This window comes from Chiloscyllium plagiosum, chromosome 12 (genome assembly GCF_004010195.1).
Source record: "Chiloscyllium plagiosum isolate BGI_BamShark_2017 chromosome 12, ASM401019v2, whole genome shotgun sequence".
NCBI classification, from domain to species: Eukaryota; Metazoa; Chordata; class Chondrichthyes; order Orectolobiformes; family Hemiscylliidae; genus Chiloscyllium; species Chiloscyllium plagiosum.
The window spans coordinates 25425237-25440170 of record NC_057721.1 but is presented as its reverse complement, the minus strand read 5'-3'; the positions used below and the strand labels follow the sequence as shown (position 1 = coordinate 25440170).

The 14934-nt window shown below is 41.0% G+C and overlaps 1 protein-coding gene across 2 annotated transcripts in view; it reads left to right on the top strand.

The window, feature by feature from the left end:
- Positions 1 to 14934, top strand: part of gk (glycerol kinase) — a 111578-nt gene that overhangs the window by 88833 nt on the left and 7811 nt on the right. For both annotated transcript variants that reach the window (XM_043700744.1, XM_043700743.1), the window contains exon 18: positions 13679 to 13759. In XM_043700744.1, coding sequence (XP_043556679.1) covers positions 13679 to 13759 — 81 coding nt within the window. The remainder of the gene's footprint in view (positions 1 to 13678; positions 13760 to 14934) is intronic.

Sequence of the window (14934 nt, the reverse complement as noted above, 5' to 3'; positions counted from 1 at the left end):
TCTAGCTAAGGATTCTCTCAAGGTAAACTTGCAGGTTGAGTCAGTAGTTATGAAAGCAAATGCAATGGTGGCATTTATTTTGAGATAACTTGAATATAAAAGCAGGGGATGTACTTCTGAGTCTCTTTAAGGTTTTTATCAGATCACATTTGGAGTATTATACGCAGTTTTTGGCCCCATACCTCAGGAAGGATGCACTTGCCCGAGAGTGTGTTCAGAGGAGGTTCACAAGAATGGTCCCAGCGATGAAAAGCTTTAACCAGTAAGGAACGTTTGAGAATTCTGGGTCTATACTCGGAGTTTAGAAGGATGAGAGGGAATCTCATTGAAACATACAGAATGCTGAATGGCCTGGACAGAGTAGATGTTTCCATTGGTAGGAGGGACTCGGTCTTGAGGGCACAACCTTTGTGTGAAGGGAAGACCTTTCAGAACTGAGATAAGAAGAAACTTCTTCAGCGAGAGAGTGGTGAAGCAATGGAATTCATTGCTACAGAAGACAGTGGAAGCCAGGTCATTGAGTATATTTAAGATGAGATAGATAGGTCTTGAGTATCAAAGGGATCAAGGGTTATGGAGAGAAAGCAGGAGAATGGGGTTGAGAAACTTATCAGCCATGATTGAATGGTCTAATTTCTGCTCCTATGTCTTCTGGTCCAAGTTTTACTTAAGACAAAGTTGCATTATTATTTAAGTGATTTATGCTGTAAATAAAGTATAACAGTGATGTGTATACTCCTGCATTATATTTCTATTAGGTAATATGTGGATCTTTTGATCAACCACAATGTTTGATCAGTCAGCACTCTCCTGGTCCCATAGATGTTGGTTAATAAAAAGTTTGCTGTACCCTGTCCTCGGATTTTAATGTCTAATAGTAGATCCAGAAACTTTGATAGCCGCTGTGAAAGGGTAAAGCTAAGTGTGGGGCTAGGGTGGCAGTAGTGTGAGAGTAGGGTGGGTAATGGTGGCAGATAAGGGATGGGGTGTTTAGGATAGTTTGGGTGGGTATGTGTCAGGGCTGGCAGAGGTGGGGGTTGGGGGCATATCAAAGGTTGGGGGTAAAGCTTGTCAGGACAGATGAGTGAAGGTAGTATCCAGGCCATCTGCGCGGCTGGAGGCTTTTTGAGTCATGGGGTTTCAGACTAGATGTGAGAAGTTAGGTGTCAGGACCAATGGGACTTTAGATTGGTGCAAGATTTGGGATTTCCAAGATGGAGGATGGGAAAAATTTCTGTCTGTAACAGCTGCTCCTTTTTTTGAGGATCTTAGGTGTTGGAGGTGTTTTCCTCAAATTCCAGGAGCAGCAATTACTGTTTTACATGCTGTTGCATTGTCTTGGAACTTCAGAAAAAAAAATCAAAACAACAGCAGTTTTAAAAGGGAGAAGAACAGAGAAAGGAAGCAGATGGTGAGGTCAGTGCAGGAGAGCGAGAGAGAGAGAGAGAAAGAGAGAGAGAGAAAGAAACTGACACCAGAGTGAACCTGCACAGTTACTGCCTTTACTGTTTGAATTCATGTATCGCTGGACATCAGAGTGCGTCTGTGAAAATTAACAAACAGTGAAATTCACAACTAATCTTGGAGGAACTATTTGGGTGAGTTCACAGCACAGAATCAGATAAGTTAATTGTTTTAAGTGGCCTACAGAAACTCTCCAATAGTGAATAGAGTGGGTTTTTTCTTGATTATATGTTTTTTGAGATATGTCTCTTGATTAAACTTAAAATATAAGCCGTAACTATTAATCTAACCTGGGGCAGTGTTTAGTAGAGGAATAAGACGGTGTTATGTTCAGATTGTGAAGGAACAAAAATGGCCTTTAGTGGAGTGATATGTGTTTCTTGTCAGATGTGGGAGTTAAAAGAAAGTTTAAGGGTTTCTGCGGGGTATACTTGCAATAAATAGTAGGTTGCGAATCTTAACAGATCGAATGGATCGGTTGGAGAGACAGTTAGAAGCAATGAGGAAAATGCAGCAGCAACAGTATGTGATGGATGGCAGTTATAGGAAGGGGGGAAAGTCTCAGATACAGTCACATAGATGGGTTAACTCCAGGGAAGGTATGAGAGGTAGATGCCTAGTGCAGGTGTGTTCTGTGGCTATACCCATTTCAAATAAGTATGCTGTTTTGGAAAATGTAGGGGGCGATGGATTCTTAGGGGAACGTAGCACGAACAGCCAAATTTTCGGTATTGAGACAGGCTCTAATGCAATGAGGGATACGTCAGATTCCAAGTCATCAATTGAGTTCTAGGGGATTCTCTGGTCCAAGGTACACACAGACGTTTCTGTGGCCAGCAGCGAAAAATCAGAATGGTGTGTTGCTTCCCTGGTGCCAGGATCAAGGATGTCTCAGAGGGGTGCAGAATGTTCTCAAGGGGGAGAGGGACCAGAAGAAGTCATTGTCCACATTGGAACAAACGATATAGGAAAGGAAAAGGTTGAGATTCTGAAGGCTGATTTCAGAGAGTTAGGCAGGAATTTAAAAAGGAGGTCCTCAAGAGTAGTAATGTCTGGAATACTCCCAGTGCTACGAGCTAGTGAGGGCAGGAATAGGAGGATAGAACAGATGAATGCGTGGCTGATGAACTGGTGTATGGGAGAAGGTTCACATTTTTGGATCATTGGAATCTCTTTTGGAGTAGAAGTGACCTGTACAACAAGGACAGATTGCACCTTAATTGGAAGGAGACCAACTGGCAGAGAGATTTCCTAGAGCTGCTTGGGACGATTTAGACTAGTAAGATGGGGGGAATGGGGAGACAGTGACGAAAGAGATCAATCTGATACTAGTACAGTTGAGAACAGAAGAGAGTCAAACAGTCAGGGCAGGCAGGGACAGGGTAGGACTAATAAACTGCATTTATTTCAATGCAAGGGGCCTAACAGGGAAGGCAGATGAACTCAGAGCATGGTTAGGAATATGGGACTGGGATATCATAGCAATTACGGGAACATGGTTCAGGGATGGGCAGGACTGGCAGCTTAATGCTCCAGGATACAAATGCGACAGGAAGGATAGAAAGGGAGGCAAGAGAGGAGGGAGAGTGGCGTTTTTGATAAGGGATAGTATTACAGCTGTGCTGAGGGAGGATATTCCTGGAAATATATCCAGGGAAGTTATTGGGTGGAACTGAGAAATAAGAAAGGGATGATCACCTTATTGGGATTGTATTATAGACCCCCTAATACTCAGAGTGAAATTGAGAAACAAACTTGTAAGGAGATCACAGCTATCTGTAAGAATAGTCGGGTGGTTATGGTAGGGGATTTTAACTTTTCAAACATCAACTGGGACTGCCATAGTGTTAAGGGGTTAGATGGAGAGGAATTTATTAAGTGTGTACAAGAAAATTTTCTGATTCAGTATTTGGATGTTCTGACTAGAGAAGGTGCAAAACTTGACCTACTCTTGGGAAATAAGGAAGAGCAGGTGACTAAGGTGTCAGTGGGGGAGCACTTTGGGGCCAGCGACCATAATTCCATTAGATTTAAAATAGTGATGGAAAAGGATAGACCAGATCTAAAAGTTGAAGCTCTAAATTGGAGAGAGGCTAATTTTGATGGTATTAGGCAAGAACATTCAAAAGCTGATTGGGCACAGATGTTCGCAGGTAAAGGGTCAGCTGGAAAATGGGAAGCCTTCAGGAATGAGAATCCAGAGAAAGTATATTTCTGTTAGGGTGAAAGGGAAGGTTGGTAGGTATAGGGAATGCTGGATGACTAAAGAAATTGAGGGTTTGGTTAAGAAAAAGAAGGAAGCATATATAAGGTATAGACAGGATATATCGAGTGAATCCTTAGAAGAGTATAAAGGCAGTAGGAGTATATTTAAGAGGGAAATCAGGAGGCCAAAAAGGGGACAGGAGATAGCTTTGGCAAACAGAATTAAGGAGAATCCAAAGGGCTTTTACAAATACATTAAGGACAAAAGCGTAACTAGGGAGAGAATAGGGCCCCTCAAAGATCAGCAAGGCGGCCTTTGCGTGGAGCTGCAGAAAATGGGGTAGATAGTAAACGAGTATTTTGCGTCAGTATTTATTGTGGAAAAGGATATGGAAGATATGGACTGTAGGGAAATAGATGGTGACACCTTGCAAAATGTCCATATTACATAGGAGGAAGTGCTGGATATCTTGAAACGCATAAAGGATTGATGAGGGCAGAGCAGTGGATGTGATCTATATGGACTTCAGTAAAGCGTTCGACAAGGTTCCCTATGGGAGACTGGTTAGCAAGGTTAGATCTCATGGAATACAGGGAGAACTAGCCATTTGGATACAGAACTGGCTCAAAGGTAGAAGACAGAGAGTGGTGGTGGAGGGTTGTTCTTCAAACTGGAGGCGTGTGACCAGTGGAGTGCCACAAGAATTGGTGCTGGGCAATCTACTTTTTGTCATTAACATAAATGATTTGGATGCGTGCATAAGAGGTACAGTTAGTAAGTTTTCAGATAACACCAAAATTGGAGGTGTAGTGGACAGCGAAGAGGGTTACCTCAGATTACAACAGGATCCGGACCAGATGGGCAAATGGGCTGAGAAGTGGCAGATGGAGTTTAATTCCGATAAATGTGAGGTGCTGCATTTTGGGAAAGCAAATCTTAGCAGGACTTATACACTTAATGTTAAGTCCTAGGGAGTGTTGCTGAACAAAGAGACCTTGGAGTGCAGGGTCATAGCTCCTTGAAAGAGGAGTTGCAGGTAGATAGGATAGTGAAGAAGGTGTTTGGTATGCTTTATTTTCTTGGTCAGAGTATTGAGTACAGGAGTTGGGAGGACATGTTGCAGCTGTACAGGACATTGGTTAGGCCACTAGTGGAATATTGTGTGCAATTCTAGTCTCCTTCCTATCGGAAAGATGTTGTGAAACTTGAAACGATTCAGAAAAGATTTACAAGGATGTTGCCAGGGTTGGAGGATTTGAGCTATAGGGAGAGGCTGAACAGAAAATGTGTTGCTGGAACAGCGCAGCAGGTCAGGCAGAAGGGCTTATGCCCGAAACGTCGATTCTCCTGTTCCCTGGATGCTGCCTGACCTGCTGCGCTGTTCCAGCAACACATTTTCAGCACTGATCTCCAGCATCTGCAGACCTCACTTTCTCCTCGAAGAGGCTGAACAGGCTGGGGCTGTTTTCCCTGGAGCATCGGAGGTTGAGGAGTGATCTTATAGAAGTTTACAAAATTATGAGGGGCGTAGATAGGATAAATAGACACAGTCTTTCCCCTGGGGTTGGGGTGTCCAGAACTAGAGGGCATAGGTTTAGGGTGAGAGGGGAAAGATATAAAACAGACTGAAGGGGCAACTTTTTCACACAGAGGATGGTACGTGAATGGAATGAGCAGCCAGAGGAAGTGGTGGAGACTGGTTCAATTGCGACATTTAAAAGGCATTTGGATGGGTAAATGAATAGGAAGGGTATATGAATAGGAAGGGTTTGGAGGAATATGGGCCGGGTGCTGACAGGTTGTGATATCTGGTTGGCGTGGATGGGTTGGACTGAAGGGTCTGTTTCCATGCTGTACATCTCTATGACTCTATTTCAGGTGTGTGGATAGTTGTGCTTTAAGGTTTTCTTGGCAGCTGGGGTGCGAATTGGTACCAGGTGGGGAGAAGTGGTTAGGGCATGTTGAGGTGAACAGCAGGTTTTCAAACTGGCCAAAGGTGAGATGACAGTATCAGTAAGTGAGTGGGTCTCTGTTGTTCTGAAGTGGTGGGAAGGAGTTGAGGTTGATGTTGTGGATTGGTGGTCAGCTCCAGGGGGTTGGTGTTTCATTGGTGTGGGATGAGGTTGGATGCTGCTGGGGCCTGGGAGATGTAAGAGGATGGGCAAGGTGTAGTTTGGGGAAGTGTGGTAAATTGGGGATTCAACTTGATGTTTACCCAAGAGTTAGACTTGCTATTTTATTATCTTCCTGGTAACTAGTAACTTAATGGAATCAAAACCCTCTGAATTCTCCCATTTCAAATGGTTTTCTTTGCAGCATTATAGATACAGGGAAATTGCTAAGCAGAATCTTAATTTTCTGGGCATTACCCATGGAGTCTCCTGCTACTGGAATTCCAAAAGGTCCCAACAGGCAATTAATTTTGCACTGCTCCCATGTCTATCTATCCATTGAAATATTTGGGCCATTGTATTCCTTAGCTGGCATACCAAAAGAAAAAACAAGAAACTGTTAATAATAAAGACCTTTTTAGAATATATAATACCTGATGGTCAGTTTCTCAGACTTATTCTTACTGACTTGTGCAGGATGCATTTACTTGAACAATGAAAGAAGACAAATAATATTTAAGAGTTTAGTACCATGGTAAAGTAAAATTAAAATAGTATTCCACCAACACCTAAATTTTTATAAAATCTTAAAGTCCAAGAAACAATTTCCAAGTGGATATTAATTCTGTCTCTCAAAAACATTTTTCTAAAACTTTCCCTGCCATTGATGTTAGACTCACTGGCCTGCAGTTCTCTTATGACTATCCTTGAATAATGGTGTCACTTCATCTCTCTTCCAGTTATCTGGCACTTTTCTTATGGTCATAGAAGATTTGAAAATTAACATTAGGTCCCCTGAAATCTCCTTCCTTGCTTACCGCAATAGCCTGGGATACATTTCATCAGGGCCTGGAAGTTTCTCCAGTTTTAAGTCTGCTAAAACAGCTAATATCTTTTCCCTTTCAATGCTAATTTTTTGAAATTTTTCACAGTCCACCTCCCTGATTTCTATACCTGCACCATTGTTCTTGATTATAAATACTGATGCAAAGTACTCATTCAAACCATCTTCTGGCTTCATATACAACTTGCCAGTTTAGACCTTAATGGTCCTATTCTTTCCTTGATTATTCTCTTGCACTAAATATATTTATAAATGACCTTCTGTATTTTACTTTATTTTACCCATTAGTGTTTTTTTTTGTGTACCTGTTCTTCACTCTCCTAATTTCTTTTTTAAGTAGGTCTCCTGCTTGCACTTTTTATGCATCTCAAGCCCACATTCTTTTTTTAGTTCTTTGTGTCTGCCATAAGCTGCCTTTTTTTTAATTATCCATTCATGTTTATTCCTCAATAATCAGGGTTCACTGGATCTGTTGGTTCCCACCCTTTGCTTTTGTGGGAACTTGTTCTCGCTACTTTATTTTTGTATAACTCTCACTGGTCTATCTGCCTATTCCTATACTAGCTAACTCAGTGAATTCTTGTTGCAGATCACCATCCCTGTTTTTTTCTTTACGTCATTGTACGAAGGTTTACCATGATCTCTGACTGGTTGCCATCCCCCTTTAGAATGCCATGCAGCTTTCAGTGACATCCTTGACCCTAGCTCCAAGAATGCAACAAATAGCTACATTATACCCCTTACACTGAGTCACCTCTACTATTATTGCTGTTTCTCTGTTTCTCCCCACCTTTGACTTGTGTACCTTGCCTCTCGCTTCAGTCCTCAGAGAAACCATGACCATTTTCCAACAAATGTATTATTGAGGGAGATGGACTCTGGAACTTTACCTTGCCTCCTTTCTTTTTATCTGGTGATCACCCATTCTTTCTCTGATTTCACTTCCTTAAACAATAGAGTGTCCCCATCTTAAACGTGCTATCCATTTGACTCCCAGCCTCTTCAATGCATCACTGTGCCTACCCTTGACATTCAAATTCTGATGCTCAGCACTAAAGCTGTTCAAACTGATGGTATTTCCTGCAAATATGGTCATCCAGACTGCCAAGAGCGCATAAAACCTTTCACAAAAGCAATACACTGGACTTGAGCTTATTTGCCATATCTGAAGTTAATTTATACTTAACTAAAAGATTAAGCCAAGTAAAAAGAGAAAGAAAAGTTTTTGTTTCTTGCAATATTAACTCTAAATTGTAGATAAGTAGAATTCTATAAACTTTTCACCCTGACTAACATCAGCTTCCTGGCCTGTGCCGATATCATAAGTATGAAAATTCTGAATATCATACCTGAATTGATGAAGTTTGCAGTAGAATCTCCCACCCTACATCGAAAAATACCAGGACCTACTCAGCCACATAGTCTCATCTTGGCTTCTTTGTGCCAATCTGTTCAAGGGTTATGGACAGGTGTAAGGAGCACCATGAGAGTGGATAAAGCAATCCTTTTTCCCTGAAAGAAAGAGTATGGAGGTAAGGATTTCCCAGTTGGGGTCCTTATTAGTTGGTTGAGGTCAGTGGTACAGAGCATTTGACCCCATGCTCCTTCAGACCTCTCAAGCCCATATTCAGCAAGGAGTCCTGTGTTTGTTTCTCATTTCTGCCTCCCAGGTGAAAGAACAGGCAAATTTAGGTAATGATTGTCTTCTCAGTGAGGTATAGTGCATTGTTCCAATTCACACTGCTAACCTTAAGTGGTTTGGAAGACCAGGTAAAGACAAGAAATAGCAACAATGGTCCACCAAATAGATTTTTACAACAGTCAGGAATAGCTGGCATTGGTAACCCTTGTTAGTCTAACTTTAAAACTGCATAATTGTTAATTGAATTTAAATTGAACCATTTGCCATTGTGGGATTTGAAACCCTGACCCCAGAGATTAGCTTGAGCCTCTGGATTACTTGATATTACCACTATTTGACTGGTTATTGGATTACTGACATTACCACTTTGCTGTTCTCTCTCCAGTAGTTTCAGGAAAGCTTGTGAAGGGTGGTGAAACTGAAAAGTTACTGGAAAAACTAGCTAACCTGATTAACCAATTTTTGTTTTTTTTTCATAAGCATACTACTTGATGTTTTAATTAAAGATGTAGTGTATCCACAGTCAGAAACTCAGTCATTTAATTTAAAAAATGATATTGGAGCATAAAATTAAACAGGAAAACCTCATGGTAGTTAGAAATGAAGGAAAGAAGACTAAATTAAAAATTCAAAGAAAAGGTGTGAACAAGGGAATGAAAAGTTAGCAATACCGGCAGTAAACATTAATGATGAAAAACAAGGAAAAACATGCTTTGAGGGAGAGTGGAACAACTGTGTTCAGTGCTGATACTGTACAGCTGCAAAGAAGGGGCTGTGGAGCTAAATATGAAAACTTCAAAATGAAATTCCTAGAAAGGAATTAGGCTAAATAATAAATTGATAAAATTGTGAATCAGATAAAAAGAAGTGTCAAAACCTTTTTCTTAATGGAGTTTTTAAAGTAGTTAAAACAGATTTTACTTGACAGAAAAATGAATTGCTTGCATAAAAGGCAATCATATTAAATGTGTCTCTTGATAAAGAAACCTAAAAAGTTTAATCATGAAGAAGATTTCAAAGTTAAGAATGATCCTGAATTTATACAAGTTGAGGTAAATTCAATTGTTGTGAAGAACAACTGAGATATTTGGATTTTTCAAGTCTGAAACATTAAAAATGCATTTTTGGAAGAAGATGGAGATCAAAAGTTCAAAATCAAATCAAGTACTCTGTGGGGAAACTAGGGAAGCTATTGCTGGGCCCGTTGCTGAGATATTTGTATCATTGATAGACACAGGTGAGATGCTGAAAGCCTGGAGGTTGGCTAATGTGATACCTCTATTTAAAAAAGATGGTAAGGACAAGTCAGAGAACTGTAGACCAGTGAGCCTGATGTCGGTAGTGGGCAAGTTGTTGGAGAGGATCCTTACGGACAGGATTTACACATATTTGGAAAAAGGCAAGGACTGATTAGAGATAGTCAGCATGGTTTTATGCATGGGAAATCATGTCTCACAAACTTGATTGAGCTTTTTGAAGAAGTAACAAAGGACTTATGAGGGCAGAGCAGTGGACATGATCTATATGGACTTCAGTAAGGCATTCAACAAAGTTGCCTGTGGGAAACTAGTTACCAAGGTTAGATTTCATGGAATACAAGGAAAACTAACTATTTTGATACAGAACTGGCTCGAAGATAGAAAACAAAGGGTGATAGAGGGTTAATTTTCAGACTGGAGTGCCACAGGATCGGTGCTGGGTCCACTACTTTTCATCATTTATATAAAAGATTTGGATGTGAACGTAGGACATATAATTAGTAAGTTTGCAGATGACACCAAAATTGGACAGCAAAGAACGTTACCTCAGATTCCAATGCAATCTTGATCAGATGGGCCAATGCGCTGAGGAGTGGCAGATAGAGTTTAATTTAGATAAATGTGAGCTGCTGCATTTTGGAAAAGCAAATCAGAGTAGGACCTATACACTTAATGGTAACATCCTAGGGTGTGTTGCTGAACAAAGAGACCATGGAGTGCAGATTCATAGTTCCTTGAAAGTAGAGTCACAGGTAAATAAGATAGTGAAGAAGGCGTTTGGTAGACTTTCCTTTATTGTTCAGAGTATTGAGTACAGGAGTTGGGACGTCATGTTGCAGCTGTACAGGACATTTGTTAGACCACTTTTAGAATATTGCATCAATTCTGGTTTCCTTCCCATCGGAAAGATGTTGTGAAACTTGAAAGCGTCAGAATAGATTTACAAGGGTGTTGCCAGGGTTGGAGGATTTGAGCTATAGGGAGAGGCTGAATAAGCTGGGGCTGTTTTCCCTGGAGCATTGGAAGCTGAGGGTGACCTTATAGAGGTTTATAAAATCATGAGGCACATGGATAGGGTAAATAGACAAAGTTCTTTCCCTGGGGTCGAGGAGTCCAGAACTAGAGGACATAGGTTTTAGGTGAGAGGGGAAAGATATAAAAGGGGCAACTTTTTCATTCAAAAGGTGGTATGTGTATGGAATGAGCTGCCAGAGAAAGTGGTGGAGGCTGGTACAATTGCAACATTTAAAAGGCATCTAGATGGCTGTATGAATGGGAAAGGTTTAGAGGGAAATGGGCCAAGTGCTGGCAAATAAGACTATATTAGGTTGGGATATCTGGTAGGCATAATGAGTTGGACCAAAGGGTTTGTTTCTGTGCTGTACATCTGTGTGACTGTATAAGTATTTCACGGCCTGCTTCAAAAAGTGAAATTCCTGAAGACAATTTACTCTGAACCTTTAAAGGAAACTGCTGTAACAGAGGGTAAAAAGCAGTGTGACATGGAATTTTTTCTTGAATTCCAATTCAAAACCAACAACACCCAGAAAGTAAATGGCTTCTTTCATTCAGCGATGTTGTACTTTGCAAAATTAACCATTAAAAAAAGTTCATCCAATACATTTGTTTCCATCACAAGGGTCAAGTCTATACACAATCTAAAGCAGATTTTTAATGACAATATGAAGAATTAAAACTCTGGCACAATCTGCTAATCAAATACTAAAGACTTATTTGGCGGAGTTTGTTGGTACAGCCATCACACTAAAAAATGTGCATGTTGGCATTGTCCAAAATATTTAATGGCTGGAGAGCAATCTCACTTGGCAGCTGGAGATCCTATGGCAGCCCCATGTCACTCCATTTAGGAGAGGCCTGCCACGTCATGTGCCAGCTATCAAGAGCTGCCAGCCATTAGAGGCTAGATATTCTATTGAACAATGGTAGCACTAGGGAGAGACAGCCAACTAAGAAATAAGATCATGAATTGTCAAAAGCCAAAGATGAATGAAGATAGACGGGTTTCACTCTGGGTGAGCTATGGTGGAAGAGCTGATTGGTACAGTAGCAGGGACAGGACAAGGTTTGGTTCTCAGTGGTTGCTCCCATCTGAATGCCTGTTCCCTCAGTCAAGCACATATTGTCTTTGAATGAGAGAGGGCAAACAAACAGACTCTGATTAAAATATAGAGTCAAAGGAAAATAGAGTTGCAACCTCAGTCAGATCAGCCATGACCTTATTTAATGGTGGAACAAACTTAAGGTGCTAAAGATCTACCATTTTTCTTAATTTGAATATTTGTTATTCTTGCCAGCCACTGGGTTAAAACCAGTAAAGCTCTTAAGTTGATATTAATTAGCAGTAAAGTGGGAATAGTGACCTTGGGTATTCCCATCATGGACTAAATTGGGATGGTGTGGGAAGGAGGTAGCATCCTTACTTCTCTCTAATGAATTACCTTCTTAACCACCAGTTCACGATGAGGAAGGGTATTAATTCCTACCGAATGTGACTGCAGTTCCCTTGTCAAAAGCTTAAAGAATAAAAGCCAGCAACGATGTCTTAAAGTCAGAGAAACAGATTAAGTTTTGTTAAATTTTGAAATAACTTTATATATTTGTGATTAAACTTGTTTTGTAAATACGATACACATCTATTGTCTGTGTAAAATATCATAATGTTGTATGCTCTGTTAATAATGTTAAAAATCGAAAAGGGTGACGTTGGAAAAGCACAGCAGGTCAGGTAGCTTCCAAGGAGCAGGAGAGTTGGTGTTTCAGGCATAAACCCTTCATCAGGAATAATGTTAAGAACCTATTTCAATGTTAAGAACCTATTTCAAACACAGTCATAAGAGAATCCTTATCAGAGTAAAGCTCTCTTTTTCCAAGGAAATGCAAAGTATATGATCAAGAAAATATGTAACATCTTTGAGAAGCACTGAAGAAATTTCACAATTGCGAAGGGATCAATTGTGATTTTCTTTAAGAAGAAGAAATGCTGGTCCATGTAACCAGAGCTCACAGGAAGTAAATGTAGCCAGGCACAAAGAACTACAAACAGAGGAGTTAGAGGACAAAAGCAAGGATATAGACAGAAAATTCTTGAGGATAGGAAGCAAGTCACTCTCAGACAGAGGTCAGTTTTTCTGTATGGCTAAAAAGGTTCAATACCTGGAAAGCTGAGTGAATATCTTGAAGATGTTAAAGAGCTGGATGTTTTTTTCAGAAGTGGTCAAAATGGGGTATTTGTCGGTTGGTGGAAAAGAAACTGGAAAACTACACCCTCAGGTCTGTTGTAACAATTTGGAGAAAAGATTTGTGTTCTGTACCATGTTAATAATGATGGTACCCCCATGATCTTGAATGTGAAAGCTGTTGTCTAATAGAACACCCAATCTACCCGTATGAGTAAAGAACAATGTATGTTTGAAACTTTTTGGTTACATAATGCTACATGTGCTGAAGGGGAATGCATGGGTAAATGTATTTTTGTTATATCAATTATTTAAAGTTAAATTTATTTTGAAGTACTATTTCCCATTAATTCACGTGATTGGTATTGATTTTGTTTAATTTTGTAGTAAAATCCACAGAAAGTTGCAACATAATGACAATGTCTTCATTTGGTGGTTTTCAGTAATTCTAGGGGGACATATTGATAGGTGATGATCATTGATTACCACCCAGAACTTAAAAGGTCAATTTGTTTAAGGTATTTTTACTGAGCTGGATAGAGGTCAACTAGTCAAAAAATGATCACTTCATTCCATAATTGTTTTGGGAATACTAATAAAAGTGTCTATCATAGTTTTGAGTATGTTCGCCAAACTGGGAAGTTGATTTGCAGATGTTTTGTTCTCTGTCTAGGTAACATCGTCAGTGCTTTAGAGCCTCCTGTGAAATGCTGATGTATTATGTCTTCTGGAATGTATTTGGTTCAGTTCCTACTACTTCCAGTTGTTCTTTGTACTGGCCGGTATATTGGGTCTAGTTTTATGTGCTTGTTGATGGAATCCGTGCATGAGTGTCATGTTTCTAGAAATTCTCTGGCTGTTCTCTATTTGGCTTGTCCTATGATCTAAGGTCTACAAATAATCATTTAAAAATAATATTTAGATTACCTAATGAGCATAATTTTTAAATCTTCAGAAAGTAACCAACGTTTTGCTAAGTGGAAGCTAGCTGTTGAAAAATCACGAGGCTGGGAAAATACAGAAAATGATGGCAGTGGTAAGAATTAATTTTATAATGGTTATGGTGAATACTGAGCAAGATTGTGGTAAAACACACAAAGACATTGACATGGTCAAATATTCAGCATTTCGCAGTGGGACCATCCTGATGCAGCTGACTCCAGGAAATTACCTTGGAAACTGAAACATCCAGTGGACAATTCCCCTGTGTCTGGAACCTTCTGACAAAGCTCTTAAAAGTTGGAGAATTCAAAGTTTCAATCCATTTAAACTTAATAATCACCCCCAAGAAACGTGAGAAAATTTAAAAACCTACTGTAATTGTTCAGTAACTATTAAACTGTGTCCCCAACGTATTGACACCCGGCACCCGGCCCCACACTCAATACAACCATTGACCTGAAACTCCAATCCCTGACACTCGACTTCATCACCAGAGCACAGTTTTTAATCCATTGACCAACATTATCTCCAGTTGAAACTTTATTGCTGGAACAGCACAGCAGGTCAGGCAGCATCCAGGGAACAGGAGATTCGACGTTTCGGGCACAGGCCCTTCTTCAGGAATGAGCAGAGAGTGTTCAGCAGGAGAAGATAAAAGGTAGGGAGGAGGGACTTGGAGGAGGGGAGTTGGAAATGTGATAGGTGGAAAGAGGTCAAGGTGAGGGTGATAGGTCGGAGTAGGATGGAGGCGGAGAGGACAAGAAGAAGACTGCAGGACAGGAAGGCGGTGCCGGGCGGGAGGGACCCGGCGGAGACAAGGTGGGGGGAGGGGGGAATGAAGAAACTGGTGAAGTCCAAGTTCATCCCCTGTGGTTGGAGGGCTCCCAGTCGGAAGATAAGACGCTCCTCCTCCGACCGTCGCGTTGTTGTGGTTTGGCGGTGGATGAGTCCAATGACCTGCATATCCTCGGTGGAGTGGGAGGGGGAGTTGAAATGCTGTGCCACAGGTTGGTGGGGTTGGTTCGTCCGGGTGGCCCAGAGGTGCTCTCTGAATCGCTCCGCAAGTAGGCGGCCTGTCTCCCCAATATAGAGGAGGCCACACCGGCTGCAGCGGATGCAGTAGATGATGTGGGTGGAGGTGCAGGTGAATCTGTGGCGGATATGGAAGTTTCCTTTGGGGCCTTGGAGAGAAGTGAGGGGGGAGGTATGGGCGCAAGTGTTGCACCTCCTGCGGGCGCAAGGGAAGGTGCCGGGAGTAGAGGTTGGGTC